This window comes from Papaver somniferum, chromosome 9, assembly GCF_003573695.1.
Source record: "Papaver somniferum cultivar HN1 chromosome 9, ASM357369v1, whole genome shotgun sequence".
Lineage (NCBI taxonomy): Eukaryota > Viridiplantae > Streptophyta > Magnoliopsida > Ranunculales > Papaveraceae > Papaver > Papaver somniferum.
In genome coordinates, this window is record NC_039366.1 from 143,169,187 (window position 1) to 143,193,318 (window position 24,132).

Consider the following 24,132-nt stretch of genomic DNA (forward strand, 5'->3'; position numbering starts at 1 on the left):
GATTTACATCCATGTCTTTGTATATACTACTGATCGCAGTTGTAGCAGAGTCATTTGGCTCTTCTTTGATTCATTTGTTCATGAGTCAATCTCCTTATAGGTGGTGTGTAAGTAGATTTAGGTGTTTCATGAGAGGTTGAATAATGGTGGTTGGTGTAGAAACACCAACTGTAGAGGAGGGGGTTGGGTTTTGGAGAGGAAAATCTATTGAATGTAGAGGTAGTGGGAGGTTACTTAGCTTGAAAAGGCTTTTGAGGTTGGTGTTGAGAGTAAGATCAACCTCTTGTAGTCTAGCTAAAAATAAAGTTGAGAGAAAATAGTGGGTTTATGCATTTGAACAAAACCAAGCAAGACATCTTTCAATTTACTAATAAAAACTTAAAACAAAATACTCCTCAGTGAGATGAGGGTGTTTTCTACTGAGAATCAAGGCTTTAAGTTGCTCAAGATGCTCGAAATACTTATCAACAGATGTGAGTTGAGACAGTTTTTTTAAACAATCCACATAGTTATCATTAGCAAGATCTTCAAAATGACTACAAATAGGTTCAACAATGATAGGCCAAGAGATATAAGTTTTACTAGTGAGAAAATTTAAAAACCAAGAGTTTGTTTTACCACCTAAGTGTAAATAAGCAAACTCTGTTTTTTGTTCTTCAATAATAGAGTGGATCTGAAAATATCTTTCACACTTTCTAACACAATTGTGAGGATTTTCTCCATTGAATCTTTGAAAATCAATCCTAGGTGCTTCAGAAAAGGATTTGAAGAACCACGAGTTTGATTATTGAAGTGTTATTGGAAAGTACTACCCGAAGATGATGTTTTGTGAGAAGGAGAAGCACTATTATGTTGATTTGAAGGAGATCTAGAGAGAACAATTAGAGTATCAAACTTCGTTCCATTTCTCTGAGATATGGTAACCAAGGTAGCTAACATAATATCTTGTCTTTGTGTAGCAGCAATACGCTAAGCATCTTAACATGTATGTGTATCCATGGAAGTTTTGAGAAGTTATGTAAGTTCACGGGTTGTTGCATCCTGTCGTGTTTGAGAGAAAAACCGGTGTCCTGGATGATACCAAATGTTATGGTCTGTGGTGATTTATAGAAGAACGTGATAAAATAATATATAAAAGTAACTCAATACTCATAGAGTACTGTTAGAGCACTGCTCGGTCGAACTCGCAAGCATTGCTATCTCAAGCTTGTTTGTCAATATTAGTGATCAAAACTATAAGTCTTGATTTCTAGTCTACTTATAGTGATGTCTCGGACTAGTATAGATTGTGTACTTGAGCATTAGACTTCATGGCGTTTATCAATTGAAGACGAAGAACTACTAAGGAGAGCTGGTGAAACTTCATCAACAAAAGGTATGTGGAGACTAAAACTCATATATCAATTGGAAAGTATATTTCTACTATATCTCCTATATTGAGACAAAAGTCGTATTACTATATAGTTTTCGATTATGCACATTTGAGATTTCGAGCTGAGTTCAACTCGCTTACATATTTCTCGAAATATGTGTTGGTAAGCTTTCGCTTCAACCAAGTTCATCTTATATTCTTGACGAAAGTCAAAAGATAATCATGTGAAAATCTCCGAGTAACATCTTACATAATTTGTGTGATATAATAATTTGGTGTAGACTTGGAATATTTCGTTATGATTATTTCAATAACTTGAAAATTGCTTTGATATTAATAGTTCATGAAAACAGCTATTGTCATCCTCTAAGAATATTTTTATGATTGAAATAGAGTTTAGAACACTTAACCATCATCGGATTATAAACATAGTATTTGTTCTTACGTATATGTGATCCATGACCGGAACTATAGAATGCACACCCGTATGCGTAGCTGTTAGTTGTGAAACTCCGAGTACCTAAGTACACATACCCGTACGCGTACTGGCGAAGGGTTTGGATCCGGGAATTTCTGATGTGTTTGGAAGTATGCGTACCCGTTTGCATTCTGGCGAACCCAAACTCAGACCGGCTACTTTAAGTATGCGTACCCGTATGCATACTTGAGTGGTTAAAGTTCTAAAATCGGTTTGTTTATGAACTAATACATTTATATAATAAGGAATGCATTCTTTGCAAACCGTGGCTATAATGTTCATGAATTGATTCGAGTGAATAAAACCGATTTTGCTTCAATTGTGTTCTTGTATACTTCTATGAAAATATAGCAATTGAACAACTCTATAATTAGTTTCATTTGGGTCATTTGAACTAGTTGTGGTTAAGATGAATAAGGTTGATATGAGAGTGTTCATATAGCTAACCTCGGTTAACTCATGTTGAGCCAACCTAGTGTACACGTTTAGGTACGATTACTCAAACCTAAATGAAAGTACATTTCATTTGTGTATAACAAGTTAAGTTCGATCTAACGGTTGCAAGATATTAACTTGAGTCTAATCAGGTTTTCATCTAACAGTAAATATTGAATGCTTTGTTACCAAGGTAACTTAGATTGCAAAACCTGATTTGAAAACTATATAAGGGAGAACTCTAGCAACTGGGAAACCTAACCCCCACACCTTCTGTGTGATACTAGTTGCGACTAGAGTCGATTCTCCTATAAACTTAGGTTTTTCACGAAAGCCTATAGGTTAACGACTTAAAGACTTCATAGAGATTGTGAAGACAGACCCAACTATTTTCTCTGTAGTTGCGTGATCTGCTCTTGCTGTTTTTATCGTATTTGAGTACTATCTTCTCTAAGATTGGCTCAAGATTTATCTCTGATAGGCAAGATAAAAAGTAGTCACAAACATCTTCGTCTCATCTTTTGTCATTCCACAATATCTTGTTTCGCTACCGTACGGAAGATTATTGTGAGGTGATTGATATTTCTAGGCCATTCTTCGGGAATATAAGTCTGGTATATCAATTGGTTCATGTGCACCTTGATTTATCAAAAGAAGGAACAAAACTCGTAGGTATTTTTGTGGGAGACAGATTTATCTATTCCAATAGACTTTTCTGTATGAGACAGATTTGTTTATCAAGTCTTCGACTTTGGGTCGTAACAACTCTTGGTTGTGGGTGAGATCAGCTAAGGGAATAAAATGCGTAGAATCCTGCTGGGGTTCAGAGACGCAAGGAGCATAACTGTACCTTGATCAGTGTGATATTGATTATGGCTCAACTACATTCCAGTCTGAAGTTCATTGGTAGTAGTCTAGTGTATGTAGCGGCTTAATATAGTGGTGTTCAAAGCAGACTAAGTCCCGGGATTTTCTGCATTTGCGGTTTTCCTCGTTAACAAAATTTCTAGTGTTTGTGTTATTTCTTTTCCGCATTATATTTTGTTATATAATAGAAATATCATAGGATGTGCGTTAAGTTCAATCAGTTCTTGAATCCGACCTTTGGGTTGTTGATTGAATTCATTGACACTTGGATATTGGTTTGTGATACCTTCCAAGTTATTTCTCTTTTTCAATCAGGCTCGCAAATTCCTATTTGCTGATTGCAGATTGAATTGAGGAATTGAGATATAAACTCTTTGATATACTTCTATAGGTTGAGTCTGACTGTCTAGTTGATTCTGTTAAAAGTATATTGGAGTTTTTCAATTGGGTGTGGTTGTTAGACCCCCGCTTTTTCAATTGGTATCAGAGCAGGAAAATACGTTTAAGACCTCATAAGTCTGTGTTTGTAGCAATATGATTTTTGTGCCCTAAGAAGTATCTCACAAACTACGTACATAGAGTTGTCTTTCAAAGTTTCCGATTATGCCAAAAATCTTGGATTTCACTCAAAGGATAACTCCGTAGCAGATTCTTCTGAATCCTGAGGGAAAAACGAGAAAATTGACATCGTATCAGAATCTGAAATGGAACTCACCAGATCGTTAAAAAAATCTGTTGATATCATTGATTTCCAAGGTTCTAAAATCAAGACTCTTGAAGAAAAGAATGATCAGCTCATTGATGAATTCGAGAAATCTCTTGAAAGAGAACGTGGACTCTATTGCTTTATTGAATCTCTCTCTAACAATATCGAAAAATTGATTCAAGAAACTACTCTACAGCGTGAAAAGATCAGTATACTTGAAGATACTATTATAGAGAACTCAATTAGAGAAGAATGTTTAATCAAGGCTCGTTCATCATAAATAAACAATCATCTTGTTGAAAAATGGGAACTCATTGCATCACCTCGATGTGCCCAAGAACAGTATAACACCTTGAATAATGAAAACTCTGTTTTGATGAGTAAGTCATCCTCTGTACCTCTTTCTGATATTCGTAAGGCTTTACCAAGAGTAAAGAAAATTCCCTCAAAGGAATTACCCAATATGAATCACTTGCAAAATTCGCAGGTGCAGGAAAAGGTTATGAGTCAAGGCAATTATGTTTCTAATCCACGATGTTGTTCCTTCTGTGGGAAAAAGAATCATTATGCTCTTAATTGCTTTGCTAGAAAGAATCAAATTTCTGATCTTCATAATTTGTTTCTTTTTACAGTCAAAAGAGTAAATCGTCTGACGACATCTACAGGGAATTTCTTTCCTACAGAAAACCAGAATTCTTATAAGTAGAGGTGTCAAACAGGCCAGGCCAGCCAGGATCTGGACTGGCCCGACCAGTTTAAACAGCCCAAAGCCTGGCCCGATCCGTAATAAATCAGGCCCTTACCTGCCTGTGGCCTGTGACTGGCCCTGGCCGGGCTTAAGTTTTTGGCTTTTTAGCCTGTCATGGCCTGGCCTGTTAAAGTACGGCCCAGTACAAGCCTGCCAGGCTAGGCCTGGAAAGCCTGCCTATTAGTTTTAGTCGATCAAAAAAATTCAAATGGTGTTGAGTTTCGATCACGTGATCTACCCTCCGAAAATGAGATGCACCTTAAACCAACTAATCCACACGTCTTTATATGTTTAAGTACACATTTAGAATTATTTGTAGGTAATTATCATCTTTTTTGTTTTGGAAACCATTTATCAACCTAATCAACTGATAATAATTTCATTATGAGATTTTATTCCATTATAATTAAGATTCTATTACCGTTATTTTTCCTTAATTAGCGTGAGGTCAATTGGAAAAACAAGGGAGTCACCTAACTAATTAACTCGTTATCAATTCTAATTCAAACTAAAATTAAGGTAATTAATAGTAATTATCCCGTTAAATACTTAATGTAGCGATGAAGTTCTCACCTATATATTTTGAAATTTTATTTTGTACACGCTATGTGATTTATTGTGTAAACAAATTTATTAGACGTTATGAATTCCTTTTTTTTTCGGTAAGTAATTTTCGTCAATAAATTAATTCATTTTTCTTTCTATATACTTAATAAATATTTCATTAATAAATTTATCTCTTATTTAGTTGTTTCCTTTCTATGCTCGATAAATATTTCATTATTTAGTTGTTTCCTTCCATTTATTTTCTATTAATTGTCCTAATAAAATTGGAAATTCCTGATATATTGACCTTTAAATATGCCAAGTTGCCAACGTCTTTGTCAGCTTATAGCAACCATACATTAAAGAGTTTCCTAATTTTCCGCCTGCCTTAAATAAATAATGGATTGTTTGACCTTACGATATGTAAATTGATTTGATATAATATATCAATTGACAAATTAGACATAAATAAAACGCTGCCCAACTGGTTTGGGTCATTGATATATGAGCACGAGGTAATGAGTTCGAAACACTATGGATATATTTTTTGAAAAGAAAGAGGTCATACTTTAACTGGCTAGCCTGGCCAGGCCTGGACCGGCCAAAATTAAAACAGGCCTGGCTCAGGCTGGGCTCATTTAATAGGATCCAGGCCAGGCTTGGCCTGGCCAGCTTTATTGACAGGCCGACCCCGGCCAGGCTGCAGGCCCAGGCTAGGCCAATCAGAGGCAGGCCAGGCCAGGCCGGCCTGTTTGACACCTCTACTTATAAGAATGATCTTTCTTCAAGAAATCGTCACAGGTAGCAAGTTCCTCTTAATGGTACAAACTTTTGTGCCACTAATAAACACATTCCTTGTGTTTATAAGAACAAGTATGGCAAGTCTAAATCGGGAAGATGGAAGTCCTTCAACTATTCTCCTTTGGAACCGATCTCTAGAGGCCCTAGACTTAGTCCTCAGAAAAATCCTTCCGATAGACTTTTAAAAGGGTTTATGACAAATTCTCCTGGAATAAGTTATAATCATTGGAAAGAAGGGAACACTCATCACAAATGCACAATAGAATTGTACAACTCTTCTCCCATAATTCATGGTGAGATTACTTCTCACTCCTTTACCTAATCCCGGGTAATCTCATCCTTGTATCTATCTTGAGAGTTGCAAGGATGATGATTGTGGGAGTCTCAAGATTAGTTGTATGTTTTTATGCGTTTTTATGTTAACTATCTGAGTTCTCGATCATGCTGATCATGTGTCATGCTCTGAGTTCTTAAGAAATGTTAACAAATATTGTGTTTCCTCTTATAGGATCTTTTCCAAATCCATTCTTCATTTGTGACCAGTCCACCAACGTCCTTGTCCCGTTCATGTGACTTCATAGGGTTTCCATAACAAGAGATGCATTCTCTTGTTCACTAATATATATATATATATATATATATATATATATATATATATATATATATATATATATATACTCTATATTATGTTATTCCATCCCTAACAAAAGAATATATGGAGAACTCTTCAAGATCTCAAGAGATTGTGAGCCTTGACATGGAGGAGGACACTCAAGGACGTGGTTCAGTTCAAGAACTTGTTCTGAAGAAGATGCTTGCAAGGAAAGAGCACAATTTCTAGATTGATGAATCTGTCAAGGATTTAACTCGTTTTCAGGATGATTCAAAGGTCGAGTTTGCAAATCTTCAACTGCGTCAAGCTAGACAACTTGCTCATGTTGTTGATCGTAAAGTTTGTGTTCTAACTCATGAACATGGAGTTTCCACGGTCAAGAGAGTCAAGGAAATCAACTACACCTTCAATGATGGATTTATTGAAAGGTATGAAGTTATCAAAGAACAATAATCTTTGTCTAGGAAACTTCTTATGAGAATTTATTCTTGTGTTTTTAAGAAGGATAACTAGGGTTTGGAATAACCGTTATTGTGAGTACACATATTTGTTGCATACGTTTTCATCTTGCAATGTTTTTAGATTTATTTATTTAAATTCTAAGTTATTTGGAAGATGATTTTTGCGGTATTAATTTTTATGGTTTTATATATTGCAAATCGTTATGGGATGTGTTGTTTACGTCCGTGAACTTTGACTGTCCCATATAAGCTCAAGAGTTAATTCTATTACATGTCGGTATGAAAATATTGATAAAAGATAGAATGCACTTTTGACTACAAAAGTTAAGCCTATTATATCATTATGCAAATATTGGTGGAGGATACGATGAATTTTTATTTACAAAGATTAAGTCTATTATATGCCATTGTGCAAATAGCGATGAAAAATAGAATGAATCTTTGTTTATTCCACAGTATTGGTCTTTCCTTGATCCACATCTTTGTGTATGTACTGTACGGCTCCGTAAGTTCTCTTATGTGAGCATTTTCGATTAAATTAATCATGGGTTCTCTTGTTGTTAATTCAATTGAGTTTTTTGGATACAAATTCATTTCTCATGTGATTTGCTAATGTCCAAAGAAATCCTTCTTTTCTTGTAAAAGTAAGGTTACTCTTGTTGTTCTTTCAGGAATGACATTTTATGGGGGAGAGTTCCTATTTGAACTTCTGCTTAATTGCTAAATCTTTGTGGGGAGTGCGGTTGTGGAATATTGTAGGAGTTGTCTTGTATCTTTATAAACTCCTTGGTGAATACACTAAGTTTCGTCTATGTGAAGTCATCTAAACAAGTTGGTATGTTGTTCTCTTTTGGTCATGAAGTATCTCTATGAAAATTTCATGAGGACCCACTAGTTTTAGTACCTTTGACAATTTATATAGACAAAAAGGGGGAGAATTGATGTGTAGTTCACACTACAAATACATATGGTTTACGGGTCATTATGTAAGGGGGAGTGGTTTTCATTGTGAGGTGAAGTATTGACTAAAGGGGAGTGATACATATCACCATAGTATTGTTGTCAAAGTTGTGATACAATTGAACTCTGATGCTGTGTAATAATACTATGACATTGTATAACCATGATTGAGAGCAATTGTTTTCTCATTGTTATAGCTATGGATCTTCAACAAATATGATGCCGAGTTGAACACATTTAGAATCATTGGAGTACTTGGAAGTGGCGAAGATTTCGAGTAATGTTGAAGAACCAAGAAGATCAAGCATTTGGATGAGAAGCTACAAAGTTTATTTATTTTGTAATCCATATGTATTGATAGTTTTGTCACTAAAATTGACAAAGGGGGAGATTGTTAGAGCACTGACCGGTCGAACTCGCAAGCGTTGTTATCTCAAGCTTGTTTGTCAATGTTAGTGATCTAAACCATAAGTATTGATTTCTAGTCTACTTATAGTGATGTCTCGGACTAGGATAGATTATGTAGTTGAGCAATAGAGTTCACGGCGTTCATCAATTGAAGACGAAGAACTACTAAGGAGAGCTTGTGGAACTTCATCAACAAAAGGTATGTGGAGACTAAAACTCATCTATCACTTGGAAAGTCTATTTCTATCGTATCTCCTATATTGAGACAAAAGTCGTATTACTATATAGTTTTCGATTATGCATATTTTGAGATTTCGAGCTGAGTTTAACTCGCTTACATATTTCTCGAAATATGTGTTGGTTGGCTTTCACTTCAAACAAGTTCATCTTATATTCTTGATGAAAGTCAAAGAATGATCATGTGAAAATCTCCGAGTAACATCTTACATGATTTGTGTGATACAATCATTTGGTGTAGACTTGAAATATTTCGTTATGGTTATTTCAATAACTTGAAAATTTCTTTGATGCTAATAGTTCGTGAAAACATCTATTGTCATCCTCTAAGAATGTTTCAACGATTGAAATAGAGTTTAGAACACTTAACCATAATTGGATTATAAACATAGTATGTGTTCTTACATACATGTGATCCATGACCGGAACTATAGTATGCATACCCGTATGCGTACCTGTTAGTTTTGAAATTCCGAGTACCTAAGTACACATAACCATACGCGTATTGGCGAAGGGTTTGGGTCAGAGAATTTCTGTTGTGTTTGGAAGTATGCGTACCCATTTGCATACTGGCGAACCCAAACTCAGACCGGCTACTTTAAGTATGCGTACCCGTATGCATACTTGAGTGGTTAAAGTTCTAAACTCGGTTTCTTCATGACTAATACATTTATATAATAAGGAATGCATTCTTTGCAAACCGTGGCTATAATGTTCATGAATTGTTCGAGTGAGTCAAACCGATTTTGCTTCAATTATGTTCCTGTATACTTCTATCAGAATATCGCAATTGAACAACTCTATAACTAGTTTCATTTGAGTCATTTGAAGTAGTTGTGGTTAAGATGAATAAGGTCGATATGAGAGTGTTCATATAGATAACCTCGGTTAATTGCTATTAAGCCAACCTGAAAAGACAAGGGTACCCAAATACACCACAATCTTTTATTTTGATCACAACCTATACAAGATCCACGCTGTATTAACTTCTTGGAGCAACAATCACTCAAGGAATATTTCAACACAGTGTCCAATTGAAATAGGGTTAGTCCGAACTGGCCTAACACGTGAATAATTATATCAGACAAGTGGAGAAATCCAATACACTTTGTGTGATCGGCTATGGATGCGAAATCGAGACAATACTACAACAAAGTGTTCACTTGATAATAGTACGGTATAACCGAAACCTTATAAGATAAATATCAAGTGCCTAGTTAACATACAAGTGTAATTACTTTAATTATAAAATAAAAACAATTATAATAAGGAATTAAAGTAAAGCACACACCAGAATTTTGTTAACGAGGAAAACTACAATCTTGTAGAAAAACCCCGGGACCTAGTCCACATTTGAATACTCAATGAATTAGGACGCTACAAAAAGTAAACCTGCAACTTCGTGTAGACAACACTAAGTAAACTAAGATCCTAGTTACTCAGCTTCAACGGTATTCTTGTTTTGACAATATCTAGCAGAACCGAAGTTCTCTATAGATATTTGTTTTGATAATATCTAGCAGAACCGAAGTTCTCAATAGATATTTGATACTAGATATCCTAGTAGAATATGTGTTCTATTTAGGACTTAAATCTAATATATCTTCGTAATGGTTCAATCTTTCAAGACAAGATTCCTTTGGATCGTATTCCAAACAGTAAAGGACAAACTGTTTGGTAACAAAACTCACTTTATAATTACAATACCGAAATATATGATATAAGCACAGTTAAGGATCTTCTATTTTTGAGACTTGTTACCAGATCCGAAGTTCCTCGGTTACAAGATCAAACAAGACAATGATTACCGAAATAATCAGTCTTGATTACAAGGTTTATGATAAAATCACAAACTACTTGTTGATCTTAAAAAGGGTTATGTTTATTGAAAATAAACAACCTCTTTAATCCGGGAAAATCAAGCCAAAGAAAGTTACACCAAGACCAAAACACAAGAACAAAAGTCTTCAAATCTTCAAAGTCTTCAATCTTCGATTTAATCTTCAAAATAACAACCTGCAAAGACAAACTTGATTCCTTATTGATTTGTCGCACAGAACGGAGTCTGTTAACAATTGCAAATCAATGAATCTATCTTACGGATCTAGAAAAACTTAGATCCATAGAAAAGTTAAATCCTTGATCTAGTTTGAGCGAGCCTTATATCAGAAGAGAAGGTTCTCAAGAATAAACAAACTAGGTGCAATCAAAGATTCAACAACCGTTAGTCAACCAAATCAATAATCGAAAACTAAAATAACAATGCAATCATCTATTTTCCCGCCAACGGTACTAATAGAGCTTCTCAATCCCAAAGAAGTCTTCAAACTGAGCGGACGTAAGAGATTTCGCCTAATTAGGTTACTTTCCTCTCCGAATAGGCGGCTCCACCAGTAGCAACACAACTAAGTAGTTTTGCTGGCTTTGAGGATTAGTTTTCTCGAAATTCAAACTTTGATATTTATAGACCAAGGAAGTTTGGACACCAAGGAATTTCAAAACCGAAAATATTCTCAAGATATACAATACATTTCCAAATTCAGTTACCACATATATATGGTATTTAACTTGTATTTGGTGCACATGTCCGTAGGATCGGTTCCCAATAGCTAAAAACGTGTTGGACATGTTCATAGGATTCGTTCCCCAATAACAAAACTTGTTGCACATGCTCATAGTATCTGTTCCCCAAAACTTGTTGCACATGTTCATAGGATATGTTCCCCTTTTGCACCTCTTACAAGGATCGATTCCCCTTTTGTGATCGGTTGCACCTCTTACTAGGATCGGTTCCCCTTTGCCTAGAGTTGGTCATACCAACTACAAGAAATCGATCATATCATCTCAGGTGATTACTTAAGATCGGTTGCACTAATAAAAAGTCATACCAATACAAAAGTCAGGTCTTCTGAATAGTTTTACCAAGAACATAAACAAGTCATGAGTGGTTATATTAATCACACATATTGGTAGTTCAAAAGATATGCAATGAATAAAAATACCAATAAACCTAGCGATTTCCCTTTGGATTCACAAAACAAGTTTATGAATTTACTTCCTTTAAACGAATGTAAAACATTGTTTCCTAGGATGAAATCTTCACCTCATACCCATACATAATCATAATAGCATCCAAAAGATTATGTTGATGTCATATCTACGAAGTTCAAAAGATAAACATTATACTTCGTAATTCAATAAATTCCTTGACACTTTGATCATCAAAATATAATTTTGCATGTTATGTTTTCAATCTAAAAGATTTGAAAGACACAAGATAGATATGGAAGAAGTAAAGTCATAGTTACTAACCTCAAGTTGAAGGATGATGTCTTTGTTGTCTTCAATCCATCTTCAGATCTTTGTGAGTAACTGGAGCACAATACTTCTATCATTTCTAGTCTAACCTATCGAAGTTGACTGTAGTTTACATATTAAGCGACTTGAGTTTTGGAACTAAATATAGCAACCAATCTTGACATACCAACGCTTGGTGGGTTCAACCGAGCAGTGCTCTAACAATCTCCCCCTTTGTCAATTTAGTGACAAAACTCTATTACATATGGAGATAAACGGATTACAAAAATAACTCATACTAATATGCATGTATTCAAAAATAAATGTCGGTGTTGACATTATGATAACAAAGCTATACTACTCCCTTAAAGGTAAGATAGGTAGATTTTCAATCCGCACGTCTTTGTTACTTCCTTTGTAGTTAAGATAACCACAAGTATCAATATGATATGTTACTCCCCCTTAGTCTATGCTTTATTCTTTTCGTTAGATATAACATTTAAGCACCATTGTCCTTTCCTTAATGATACCAATCAATATGAATCAATACCAATATCACTTGTTTACTCCATATATTTCTCCCCCTTTTTGTCACATAATGACAAAGATACGAGCAAATAAAGGACAAATCGAAAGGATCTTACAAATCTCACAAGGCTTGCAACCTATAAGAGTTAAGCACGAGGGTTCCACACACCATTTTAGATAACCAATATCAAAACCGAAACTACAAAGTAATTTGTTTTGATATGTTACCTAGGAAACAATTGCTTGAATTAATTTTCCCTGATAGTTTAGCAAATCAAAAATTAACTAAGCACCTTAGTTCTTTTGCTAAACCGATTGTACAAATAGAATCGCTTGTTTGATAAGACCAAAATAAAGATCAGAATTAACTCTATTTTTCTCATCAGGTTCTAATTATTCAAATAATAACTTATACCTTTCACTTTTAAACAAGACAAGTACTAGGTTAGTTAACTAGCATTTCTTGTTAAGGTATTCGATTAGACTTGAATAACCGAAACCTCCACTTTAATAAGTCTAACTAAGATCGGAATTAACTTAGTTTCTCTTATCCAGAATCGAATTGGACTAAACAATTCATCTCGAAAACCTTTTCTTTGTTTAAGCCATAAACAATTCATAGAAACCAAATAAATCAACTTGTATAATTATTTACCTCAACCGGAAGCAATTAAAACAACATAGACATTAAAGCACCGCAATTACACCGAAATTTTACAAGCCTAAATGATTGATACTAAACAATAAAGCAAGATAACAATAGTTTCTCTTAACCGGAAATAATTGAATCTCACACACATCCATACACAAATAATGGAATCAGTCTTTTGAGCAATTTGATTACTGCTAGAGGGAAATGCGATCTTGCTGCTCAAAATTATAATACTTTCCTAAGAGAGAAAGCTAAAATCAACTGGATTCAAGATGGTGATGTTAATTCTAAATTCTTTCATACAAGTATAAAGCTAAGACAAGCTCAAAATTCCATCTCTGAAATCGAAGACTCATCAGGTAACATTATCACTGATCATAATGGTATTTCAAATGTTCTCATTGATTACTTTAGCACTAAATTTGCTCGTCAAGATATTACTGTAAGTGATTCCTTCTTTGAAGCTGCTCCAAAAGTTATTAATGATGAAGATAACTCCTTCTTAGAAAACTTGCCCACTGAAGATGATATCAAAAATGCTACTTTTGATCTAAACCCAGATGGTGTTTCTGGTCCAGATGGATTCACTGGCTCTTTTTACAGATTTGCTTGGAAGGTAATAAAAAATGATCTCATTGCTGCAATCCAGTATTGTTGGCAACACGGTATCATCCCTAGTGGGTTGAATTCTAATTTCCTAACTTTGATTCCTAAAGTGCAAGGTGCTAAGAATGCAAAGTAATTTAGACCTATTGGCCTTAGCAACTTCTGCTTTAAAATAATCACTAAAATTATCACCATGAGGATTAGTATATTCCTTCCAAATATTGTCTCCCCTCAGCAATGTGCATTTATTAAAAATAGAAACATACATGAACAGGTGCTTCTTGCTTCTGAGCTTGTCAATGAATTGTCTGTTAAAAGAAGAGGTGGTAATTTGGGACTTAAATTGGACATTTCTCAAGCTTATGACACTATGAGTTGGGATTTTCTTTATAAAGCTCTAACCAGTTTTGGTTTCTCTGGAAAATTCTGTGATTGGATTATGGTGCTGCTCAAAACTACTAAAATTTCTATTCTACTCAATGGTGGTCCTATTGGGTTTTGTTGGAGTTGGCAGAGGTCTTAAACAAGGTGATCCTCTTTCACCTATTCTTTTTATTATAGATGAAGATATTTTAAGTAGGAATATTCAAAAATTGGTAATTGATAAGAAAATTCAGCCTATGGTAGTTAGAAATGGTATACACCCTACACACTTATTCTTTGCTGATGATATATTCTTATTCTGCAATGGAAATATGAGGAGTATAACTAATCTAAGAAATATCTTAATGGAATATCAAGATGCAACTGGTCAAATTATCAATACTTCTAAAAGTAGATGTTTTTTTTTTTTTGGGGGGGGGGGGACTTCTTCTGTGAGGCAAAGACCAATTGCTAATTTTTTTCATATGGATATCTCTCAGTTCCCTGATAAATATCTAGGGGTTAATCTGGTTCAAGGGAAGATTAAATCCACTCATTTATGGCACTTAGTGGAATATATGCAACATAGATTGTCTTCTTGGAGTGGTAAACTGTTAAGCTTTCAAGCTAGACCCACTCTGGTTGAGTTTGTCCTTTGTAGTATTCCAGTATATAATATGTCCATCTACAAATGGCCTAAGAAGGTGATTAAATCTTGTGAAAGAATTATAAGGAACTATCTATGGTCAAGTAATGCTGAAGAGAAAAAATGTGTGACTTTAAAGTGGAATAAAGTTTGTACTCCTCTTGAAGAAGGAGGTTTGGGAATAAGGAGACTTGAAGATTTCAACAGAGCTTTATTAATGAAATTCCTTTGGAAAATGCTTCAATCTAAGGAAGAATGGGCCCTTTTCTTCTTAGCTAAATACACTGACAAAAATGGCAGCTGGATTACTTACTATAAAAAATCTTCAATTTGGCCTGAAATCAAGTGGATAATACCAAGTTTCAAAAGTCTTACCAGATGGACTGTTGGAGATGGTTCTCAAATTTATTTTTGGTATGATAAATGGATCTTTGAAGATTCTTTAAGTAATATGTTTCCAAACCATTCTCTTATTACTCAATATCCAAATTTAAAAGTTAGTAGTCTGATTATGAATGGTCAATGGAGAATCCCTGACGATCTTCTCCAATTTTTCCAAATTGAGCAATTACCTGTTATTGGAACTGGTGCAGATACTTTAGTCTGGAGCAGTAATCATACTGGCATGTTTTCTGTTGCTGATGCAGTGAAGAATATCAGGAATCCTTTGCCTAAGCTACACTGGTATAAAAAAATATGGAATCATGCAGTTTTGCCTTCTACTTTTGCTAATATATGGAAAATTACAAGGGAAGCTTGTGCAACTGATGAGAACTTGAAAACAAAAGGTTTCAATATAGCTTCAAGATGTTACATCTGTCATAATGATATTGATTCCTTAAATCACTTACTGTGGAATTGCAGCTTTAGTAGACAGCTTTGGAATTGGTTGGGAGGTATATTCCATTTTCTTCCTCCTTTATCCTTTTAAGAAGTTCTTAAAAGGTGTAAATCCACCAGCCCAATGGTAAAAGAGTTATGGTACATTTGTTCTTACACTCTGATGGCTGAACTTTGGTTCCTAAGGAATAAAATCTGTTTTGAAGATGAGAAGCCTTATTTACACAAAATTAAAATCATAATTTCAAAGACTGTACATGAGTGCACAAGAAGATTGAAAGGTTGTATATGGGGCTCTTCATATGAAGACCAGGTTCTCAATCACTTTCAAATACAGTACAGCAAATTCCAGAGATTGAGAATCATTGAAGTCTTCTTTTATTTACCTAACATGGATGAAACCCTTTTGTTCTGTGATGGTGCTTCTAGAGGTAATCCAGGGCAAGCTGGTTATGGATTTATTGTCAGAAATCATATTGGTAACTTTGTGTATGCTGAATCAGGTGGATTGTGAGTTCTATCTAATTATATTGCAGAATTTATAGCCAGTATAAGAGCTCTTGAATGGGCTCTGGAAAATCAGAAGTTTAAGATCATTCTGCAAACTGATTCTAAGGCTTGTGCTACAACCTTATTGAATAAGAAGATACCATGGTTCTTGATGGCTAGATGGCAGAGAGTTTTAAGTGGACTGCACAGTATTTCTGTCAGACATGCTTACAGGGAAGCAAACTTTCCAGCTAATCATTTTGCTAAAAAGGGTGTGCATCTTCCAAAGGGTATTATCCATAACTACAGTGAGAGACCTTCTTCCCTTACTCAAATGGAATTCCCAGATAGGCCCTATTACAGATTTGAGTAATGGTGTATCTTTGCACTCTTAGTTCTGTGCTATGAGTTTTTTTGTTTCCTTACTTTTTGTTTTTCTTCTTTGATAATGGGCCTTGTTTGGTCTTGTATTTTTGATCTCTGATTTTTAATAAAGCTGCTTTTTGTTTTTTTAAAAAAAAGTATTGAAATTTTGTTAAGCAACAACAACAAATATATGCAATAAAATCAGGCTTTTCTTAAACAGGAAAACGATTAACTAACAAAGTCGTTACCTCAAGCTCCGCATCCTCTTCTCCCCAGTGTTTTGTCATCCTTTCGCAAAGACATAAGAACAACAAAAGCAACCTTTACCAGAGAAAGGCTGAAATGGTTTTAACTATTACGTGTCAATAGTAATAGGCTAATACCAAAAACTCACATGTATACTATATACACAACTTATGAGAAATAAATTGATAATAGTATAATCATGACTCACATATGAGATTAATTGTCATCATCCTTTTATGATTATTTGATTAAGCAACCAAAAAGGTTAGATATGAAATTCGCTAAATCAAAAGTCACAAAATCATAAAAAGGTAACCGATATGAGACCTAATTATCTCATATGACGATGACAACATGGAGCTACATTCATTTGATCAAGAATGTTTAGCACAATATTCTGAATGTCATGAGTATTGAAACTTATCATTTGAGTGTCATCATTGTGACTATCTTTTGATACTTTCCTGTTTGTCTTTAAAGAAGACTTTGGACTCCATTTAGAAATGGGTTTTACAGGAGCAGCTTTGTTCTTCCTATTATTTCCTCCTGAAATCCAAGATGCATCTCTTGAGGAAACATTAGGATAACTAAAATGTTGAAAACTCTGAGATTTAGTCTTTTTCCAATTTGGAATATCAGATCTTGTCTTTACAAAGTTATCTCTCCTTTTATTGTATAACCGATAATGAGAAAACTTTGTAGAACCCTGATAAGCAAACTTTGAACTGAAATTACAATAATTCTTTTGCTCATTTTTAGGACAATGATGACCTAATTTACCACGAGAAGCATTATTGAGTTCAGCCAATTTTTCGGAAACGCGTGCATCTATGGCTTTCTCATTCCTTTTACGGAATCTGCACCCCCTTTCCAAGTGTCCTTTATTTCCACAATAAGAGCAACGCTTAGTAACACACGAAACATGAGGCTTAGTGTTACCTTGTTGTGGATTCTCTTTCATTGGAGTTTGGTGGATTTTACGTTTTCCGTCTTTTGCTGAAGATGAAGGTGTTATATATTTTTCTTTTATGGAAGAGCAATCTTTTGTTGCACCTTTTGAAGCAATTTCTTCAGCAGAGTCTTTAGGTTTTACAAACTTTGTCTCATGTTTAGCATTAAAAGTTTGTTTACCTTTGTATCCCAATCCTCGCGTTTCACGAGGAACTCTAGTTGACTTCAAACAGATTGTTAGATCTTTTCGTGTTTTCCTGCTCCGATACCAATTGAAAAGACGAGGGTACCCAAATACACAATAATATTTTATTTTGATCACAACCTATACAAGACCCACTGTGTATAAACCTCTTGGAGCAACAATCACTCAAGGAATATATCAACATAGTGTCCACTTGAAATAGGGTTAGTCTGAACTGGCCTAACACGTGAATAATTATATCATAGAAGTGGAGAAATCCAATACACTTTGTGTGATCGTCTATGGATATTAAATCGAGACAATACTACAACAAAGTGTTCACTTGATAATAGTACGGTATAACCGAAACCTTATAAGATAAATATCAAGTGCCTAGTTAACATACAAGTGTAATTACTTTAATTATAATATAAAAACAATTATAATGCGGAAATAAAGTAAAGCACACACCAGAATTTTGTTAACGAGGAAAACTACAATCTTGTAGAAAAACCCCGGGGCCGTCCAGATTTGAATACTCAATGAATTAGGACGCTACAAAAAGTAAACCTGCAACTTCGTGTAGACAATACTAAGTAAACTAAGATCCTAGTTACTCAGCTTCAGCAGTATTCTTGTTTTGACAATATCTAGCAGAACCGAAGTTCTCTATAGATATTTGTTTCGATAATATCTAGCAGAACCGAAGTTCTCAATAGATATTTGACACTAGATATCCTAGCAGAACAGGCGTTCTCTTTAGGACTTAAATATAACATATCTTCGTAATGGTTCAATCTTTCAAGAAAAGATTCATTTGGATCGTATTCCAAAAAGTAACGGATAAACTGTTTGGTAACAAAACTCACTTTATAATCACAATACAGAAATATATGATATAAGCATATTTAAGGATCTTCTATTTTTGAGACCTGCTACCAATTCCGAAGTTCCTCGGTTACAAGATCAAACAAGACAATGATTACCTAAATAATCAGTCTTGATTACAAGGTTTATGATAAAATCACAAACTACTTGCTGATCTTAAAAAGGGTTATGTTTATTGAAAATAAACAACCACTTTAATCCCGGAAAATCAAGTTACACCAAGATCAAAATACAAGAACAAAAGTCTTCAAATCTTCAAAGTCTTCAGTCTTCGATTTAATCTTCAAAATAACAACCTGCAAAGACAAACTTGATTCCTTATTGATTTGTCACACAAAACGGAGTTTGTTAACAATGACAAATCAATGAATCTATCTTACGGATCTAGAAAAACTTAGATCCGTATAAACGTTAAATCCTTGATCTAGTTTGAGTGAGACTTATATCCGAAGAGAAGGTTCTCAAGAATAAACAAACTAGGTGCAATCAAAGATTCAACAAATGTTAATCAAACAAAATCAATAATCAAAAACTAAAATAACAATGCAATCATCTAGTTTCCCACCAACGGTACTAATAGAGCTTCTCAATCCCAAAGAAGTCTTTAAACTGAGCTGTCGTAAGAGATTTCGCCTAATTAGGTTACTTTCCTCTCCGAATAGGCGGCTCCACCAGTAATAACACAACTAGGTAGTTTTGCTGGCTTTGAGGATTAACTTGCTCAAAATGCAAATTTGATATTTATAGACCAAGGAATTTTGGACACCAGGGAATTTCCATAACCGAAAATATTCTCAAGATATGCAATATATTTCCAAATTCGGATTCCACATATATATGGTATTTAACTTGTATTTGGTGCACATGTCTATAGGATCGATTCCCAATAACTAAAAACGTGTTGCACATGTTCATAGGATCCGTTCCCCAATAACAAAACTTGTTGCACATGTTCATAGGATCTGTTCCCCAAAACTTGTTGTACATGTTCATAGGATTTGTTCCCCTTTTACACCTCTTACAAGGATCGATTCTCCTTTTGTGATCGGTTGCACCTCTTACTAAGATCGGTTCCCCTTTTCCTAGAGTTGGTCATACCAATTACAACAAATCGATCATACCATCTCACGTGATTACTTAAGATCGGTTTCACTAATAAAAAGTCATACTAATACAAAAATCAGGCCTTGTGAATAGTTTTACCAAGAACATAAACAAGTCATGAGCGGTTATACTAATCACACATATTGGTAGTTCAAAAGATATGCAATGAATAACAATACCAATAAGCCTAGCGATTTCCCTTTCGATTCACAAAACAAGTTTATGAATTTACTTCCTTTAAACGAATGTAAAACTTTGTTTCCTAGGATGAAATCTTCACCTCATACCCATACATAATCATAATAGCATCCAAAAGATTATGTTGATGTCATATCTACAAAGTTCAAAAGATAAACATTATACTTCGTAATTCAATAAATTCCTTGACACTTTGATCATCAAAATATAATTTTGCATGTTATGTTTCCAATCTAAAATATTTGAAAGACACAAGATAGATATGGAACAAGTCAAGTCATAGTTACTAACCTCAAGCTGAAGGATGATGTCTTTGTTGTCTTCATCCATCTTCAGATCTTTGTGAGTAACTAGAGCACAATACTTCTATCATTTCTAGTCTAACCTATCGAAGTTGATTTTAGTTTACATATCAAGCGACTCGAGTTTTAGAACTAAATATGACAACCAATCTTGACATACCAACGCTTAGTGGGTACAACCGAGCAGTGCTCTAACACAACCTAGTGTACACGTTTAGGTACGGTTAATCAAACCTAAATGAAGGTACATTTCGTTTGTGTATAACAAGCTAAGTTCGATCTAACGTTTGAAAGATATTAGCTTGAATCTAATCAGGTTTTCATCTAACAGTGAATATTGAATGCTTTGTTACCAAGGTAACTAAGATTGCAAACCCTGATTTGAAAACTATATAAATGAGAACTTTAGCAACTGCGAAACCTAGTCCCCACACCTCTTGTGTGATATTAGTTGTATAAGCTAGAGTCGATTCTCCTTTAACCTTATGTTTTTCACGAAACCCTGTAGGTTAACGACTTAAAGACTTTATTGGGATTGTGAAGCCAGATCCAATTATTTTCTCTGTAGTTGCGTAAACTGCACTTGCTGTTTTTATCTTATTTGAGTACTATCTTCTCTAAGATTGGATCGAGATTTAGTCTCCGATAGGCAAGATAAAAAGTAGTCACAAACATCTTCGTCTCATCTTTTGTGATTCCACAATATCTTGTTTCGTTACCATACGGTTAAGATTATTATGAGGTGATTGATATTTCTAGCAGGAATATAAATCTGGTATATCAGTTGGTTCCTGTTCAACTTGATTTATCAAAAGACGGAACAAAACTCGTAGGTATTTCCGTGGGAGACAAATTTATCTATTCTTATAGACTTTTCTGTGTGAGACAGATTTGTTTATCAAGTCTTCGACTTTGTGTCGTAGCAACTCTTGGTTGTGGGTGAGATCAGCTAAGGGAATCAAGTGCGCAGTACCCTGCTGGGATCAGAGACGTAAGGAGCACAACTGTACCTTGAATCAGTGTGAGATTGATTAGGGTTCAACTACAGTCCAGTCCGAAGTTCATTGGTAGTAGGCTAGTGTCTGTAGCGGCTTAATGTTGTATGGTGTTCAAATCTTGACTAAGTCTCGGGGTTTTTCTGCATTTGCGGTTTTTCTCGTTAACAAAATTTATGGTGTCTGTGTTATTTCTTTTCCGTATTATATTTTGTTACATAATAGAAATATCACAGGTTGTGCGTTAAGTTCAATCAGTTATTGAATCCGACCTTTGGGTTATTGATTAAATTGATTGACCCTTGGATATTGGTTTGTGATACCGTCCAAGTTATTTCTCTTATTCAATCGGGCTCGCAAATTCCTATTTGTTGATTGTTGATTGCTGATTGCAGATTGAATTGAGGAATTGAGATATAAACTCTTTAATATACTTTTCTATAGATTGAGTCTGAATGCCTAGTTGATTCTCTTGAAAATATATTGGAGTTTGTCTATTCAGATTGCCGAACGAAATATTGGGTATGGTTGTTAGAGTCCCGCTTTTTCAATTGTTATCGGAGCAGGCAAACACGTTTAAGACCTCATAAGTCCTTGTTTGTAACAATCTGATTTATGTGGATCTAAGAAGTATCTCACAAACTACGTACATAGAGATGTCTTCCAAAGGTTCTGATTATGCCAAAAATCTTGGGTTTCACTCAAAGGATGACTCCTTAGCAGAATCTTCCGAATCCTGAGGGAAAAACGAGAAAATTGACATTGTATCAGAATCTGAAATGGAACTCACCAGATCGTTAAAAAAATCTGCTGATATCATAGATTTCTAAGGTCCTAAAATCAAGACTCTTGAAGAAAAGAATGATCAGCTCATTGATGAATTCGAGGAATCTCTTGAAAGAGAACGTGAACTCTATTGGTTTATTGAATATCTCTATAACAATATCGAAAAATTGATTCAAGAAACTACTCTACAACGTGAAAAGATTAGTATACTTGAAGATACTATTAGACAGAACTCAATTAAAAAAGAACGTTTAATCAAGGCTCATTCATCAGAAATAAACAGTCATCTTGTTGAAAAAAGGGAACTTGTTGCATCACTTCGATGTGCCCAAGAACAGTGTAACACCTTGAAAAAGGAAAACTCTGTTTTGATGAGTAAGTCATCCTCTGTACCTCTTTCTAATATTCACAAGGCTTTACCAAGAGTAAAGAAAATTCCCTCCCAGGAATTACCCAATATGAATCACTTGCGAAATTCGCAGGTACAAGAAAAGGTTATGAGTCAAGGCAATTATGTTTCTAATCCACGATGTTGTTCCTTCTGTGGGAAAAAGATCATTATGCTCTTCATTGCTTTGCTAAAAAGAAACAAATTTATGATCTTCATAATTTGTTTCTTTTTGCAGTCAACAGAGTAAATCGTCTGACGACATCTACGGTGAATTTCTTTCCTACAGAAAACCAGAATTCTTATAAGAATGATCTTTCTTCAAGAAATCGTCACAGGTTGCAAGTTCCTCTTAATGGTATAAACTTTTGTGCCACTAATGAACACATTCCCTGTATTTATATGAACAAGTCTGGTAAGTCTAAATCGGGAAGATGGAAGTCCTTCAACTCTTCTCCTCTGGAACCGATCTCTAGAGGCCCTAAACTTAATCCTCAGAAAAATCATTCCGATGGACTTTTAAAAGGGTTTATGACAAATTCTCCTGGAATAAGTTATAATCATTGGAAAGAAGGGAACACTCGTCACAAACGCACAAGATTTGTATAACTATTCTCCCATAATTCATAGTGAGATTACTTCTCACTCCTTTACCTGATCCCGGGTAATCTCATCCTTGTATATATCTTGAGAGTTGTAAGGATGATGATTGTGGGAGTCTCAAGATTAGTTGTATGTTTTTATGCGTTTTTATGTTAACTATCTGATTTCTTGATCATGCTGATCATGTGTCATGCTGATAAGCACAAAAGTGCGACACATTTATACCCGCATTTACACTAGTTAGGTCTCGTTAGCTTGCTAATAATATTTTTTTAAGCCTTTTGCAGGAATTACAGGACATTCTTTTCACCCGGAAGATAAATGGCTTAGAAACCAAATTGACGTTTGCAACTTGCCATGCCAAAGGAGTCGGAGCTTAGGCAAGCCAGCAACTCATGTGCCGCACCATCTTACCATCTCAAGGCCTGGGAGTAGTCATATAATTTCATAAAGATTTATCTTTGTAAAGCCGAGCATGTGGGTTACACAAGGGAGTAGAGATGGTCAAACGTGGCTTCATTACAGCCACACTTTGTGAGCAGAATGTAAAGGGACTGTATTTCCCTTCTCTATCAAAACCAGATCCATTTTTTCCTTCATTTTTGTGGAATGTTCAAGCAGATAGTTTCTTCCCCATTTCGAGATGCAAGGTCAGTTCTTACAGAGAAATGTTTAAAATTGAAGACCAACGACGACAACAGGAAATTAAGGTTTGTTGCTGACGGAAATTGATACAGCTCTTGAAGATTTCAGGTGGTTGAAGGAGACATGGAACTGCTGATTAGAAAGATGGAATCAAATTTATGTTTCCGAAATCAGAAGCATCAGCCTGTGGAGTTTCAAAGAAGGGGATTTGAGGCAAGAATACAGGAATGGGATCTGTGTTGCAGGCGGTGGTAGTTGTAGCTACAGAAATTTGGGGATTTTCGGAGTGCAAAGGCATGGGTGGTGATTCAATTGACTTGATTTAGCGCCTGCAGAATGAGTTCGATTGTGAACTGGTGATGTTCAAGGTGTCTCTGATGTATGGGGTTATCGATTTGCTAGTGGTGAATGGATGACGGGATG

General features: G+C 34.9%; 1 protein-coding gene across 1 annotated transcript; it reads left to right on the forward strand.

Annotated features, from left to right (window-relative positions):
- The first annotated feature begins 143 nt into the window (after positions 1 to 143).
- On the forward strand, positions 144 to 16,426 carry LOC113312657. Its single transcript, XM_026561391.1, has 5 exons — positions 144 to 256; positions 13,308 to 13,725; positions 13,990 to 14,157; positions 14,579 to 15,620; positions 16,101 to 16,426. The coding sequence occupies exons 1-5, from the start codon at positions 144 to 146 to the stop codon at positions 16,424 to 16,426; spliced, it is 2,067 nt and encodes a 688-aa protein (XP_026417176.1).
- The last annotated feature ends 7,706 nt before the right edge of the window (positions 16,427 to 24,132 follow it).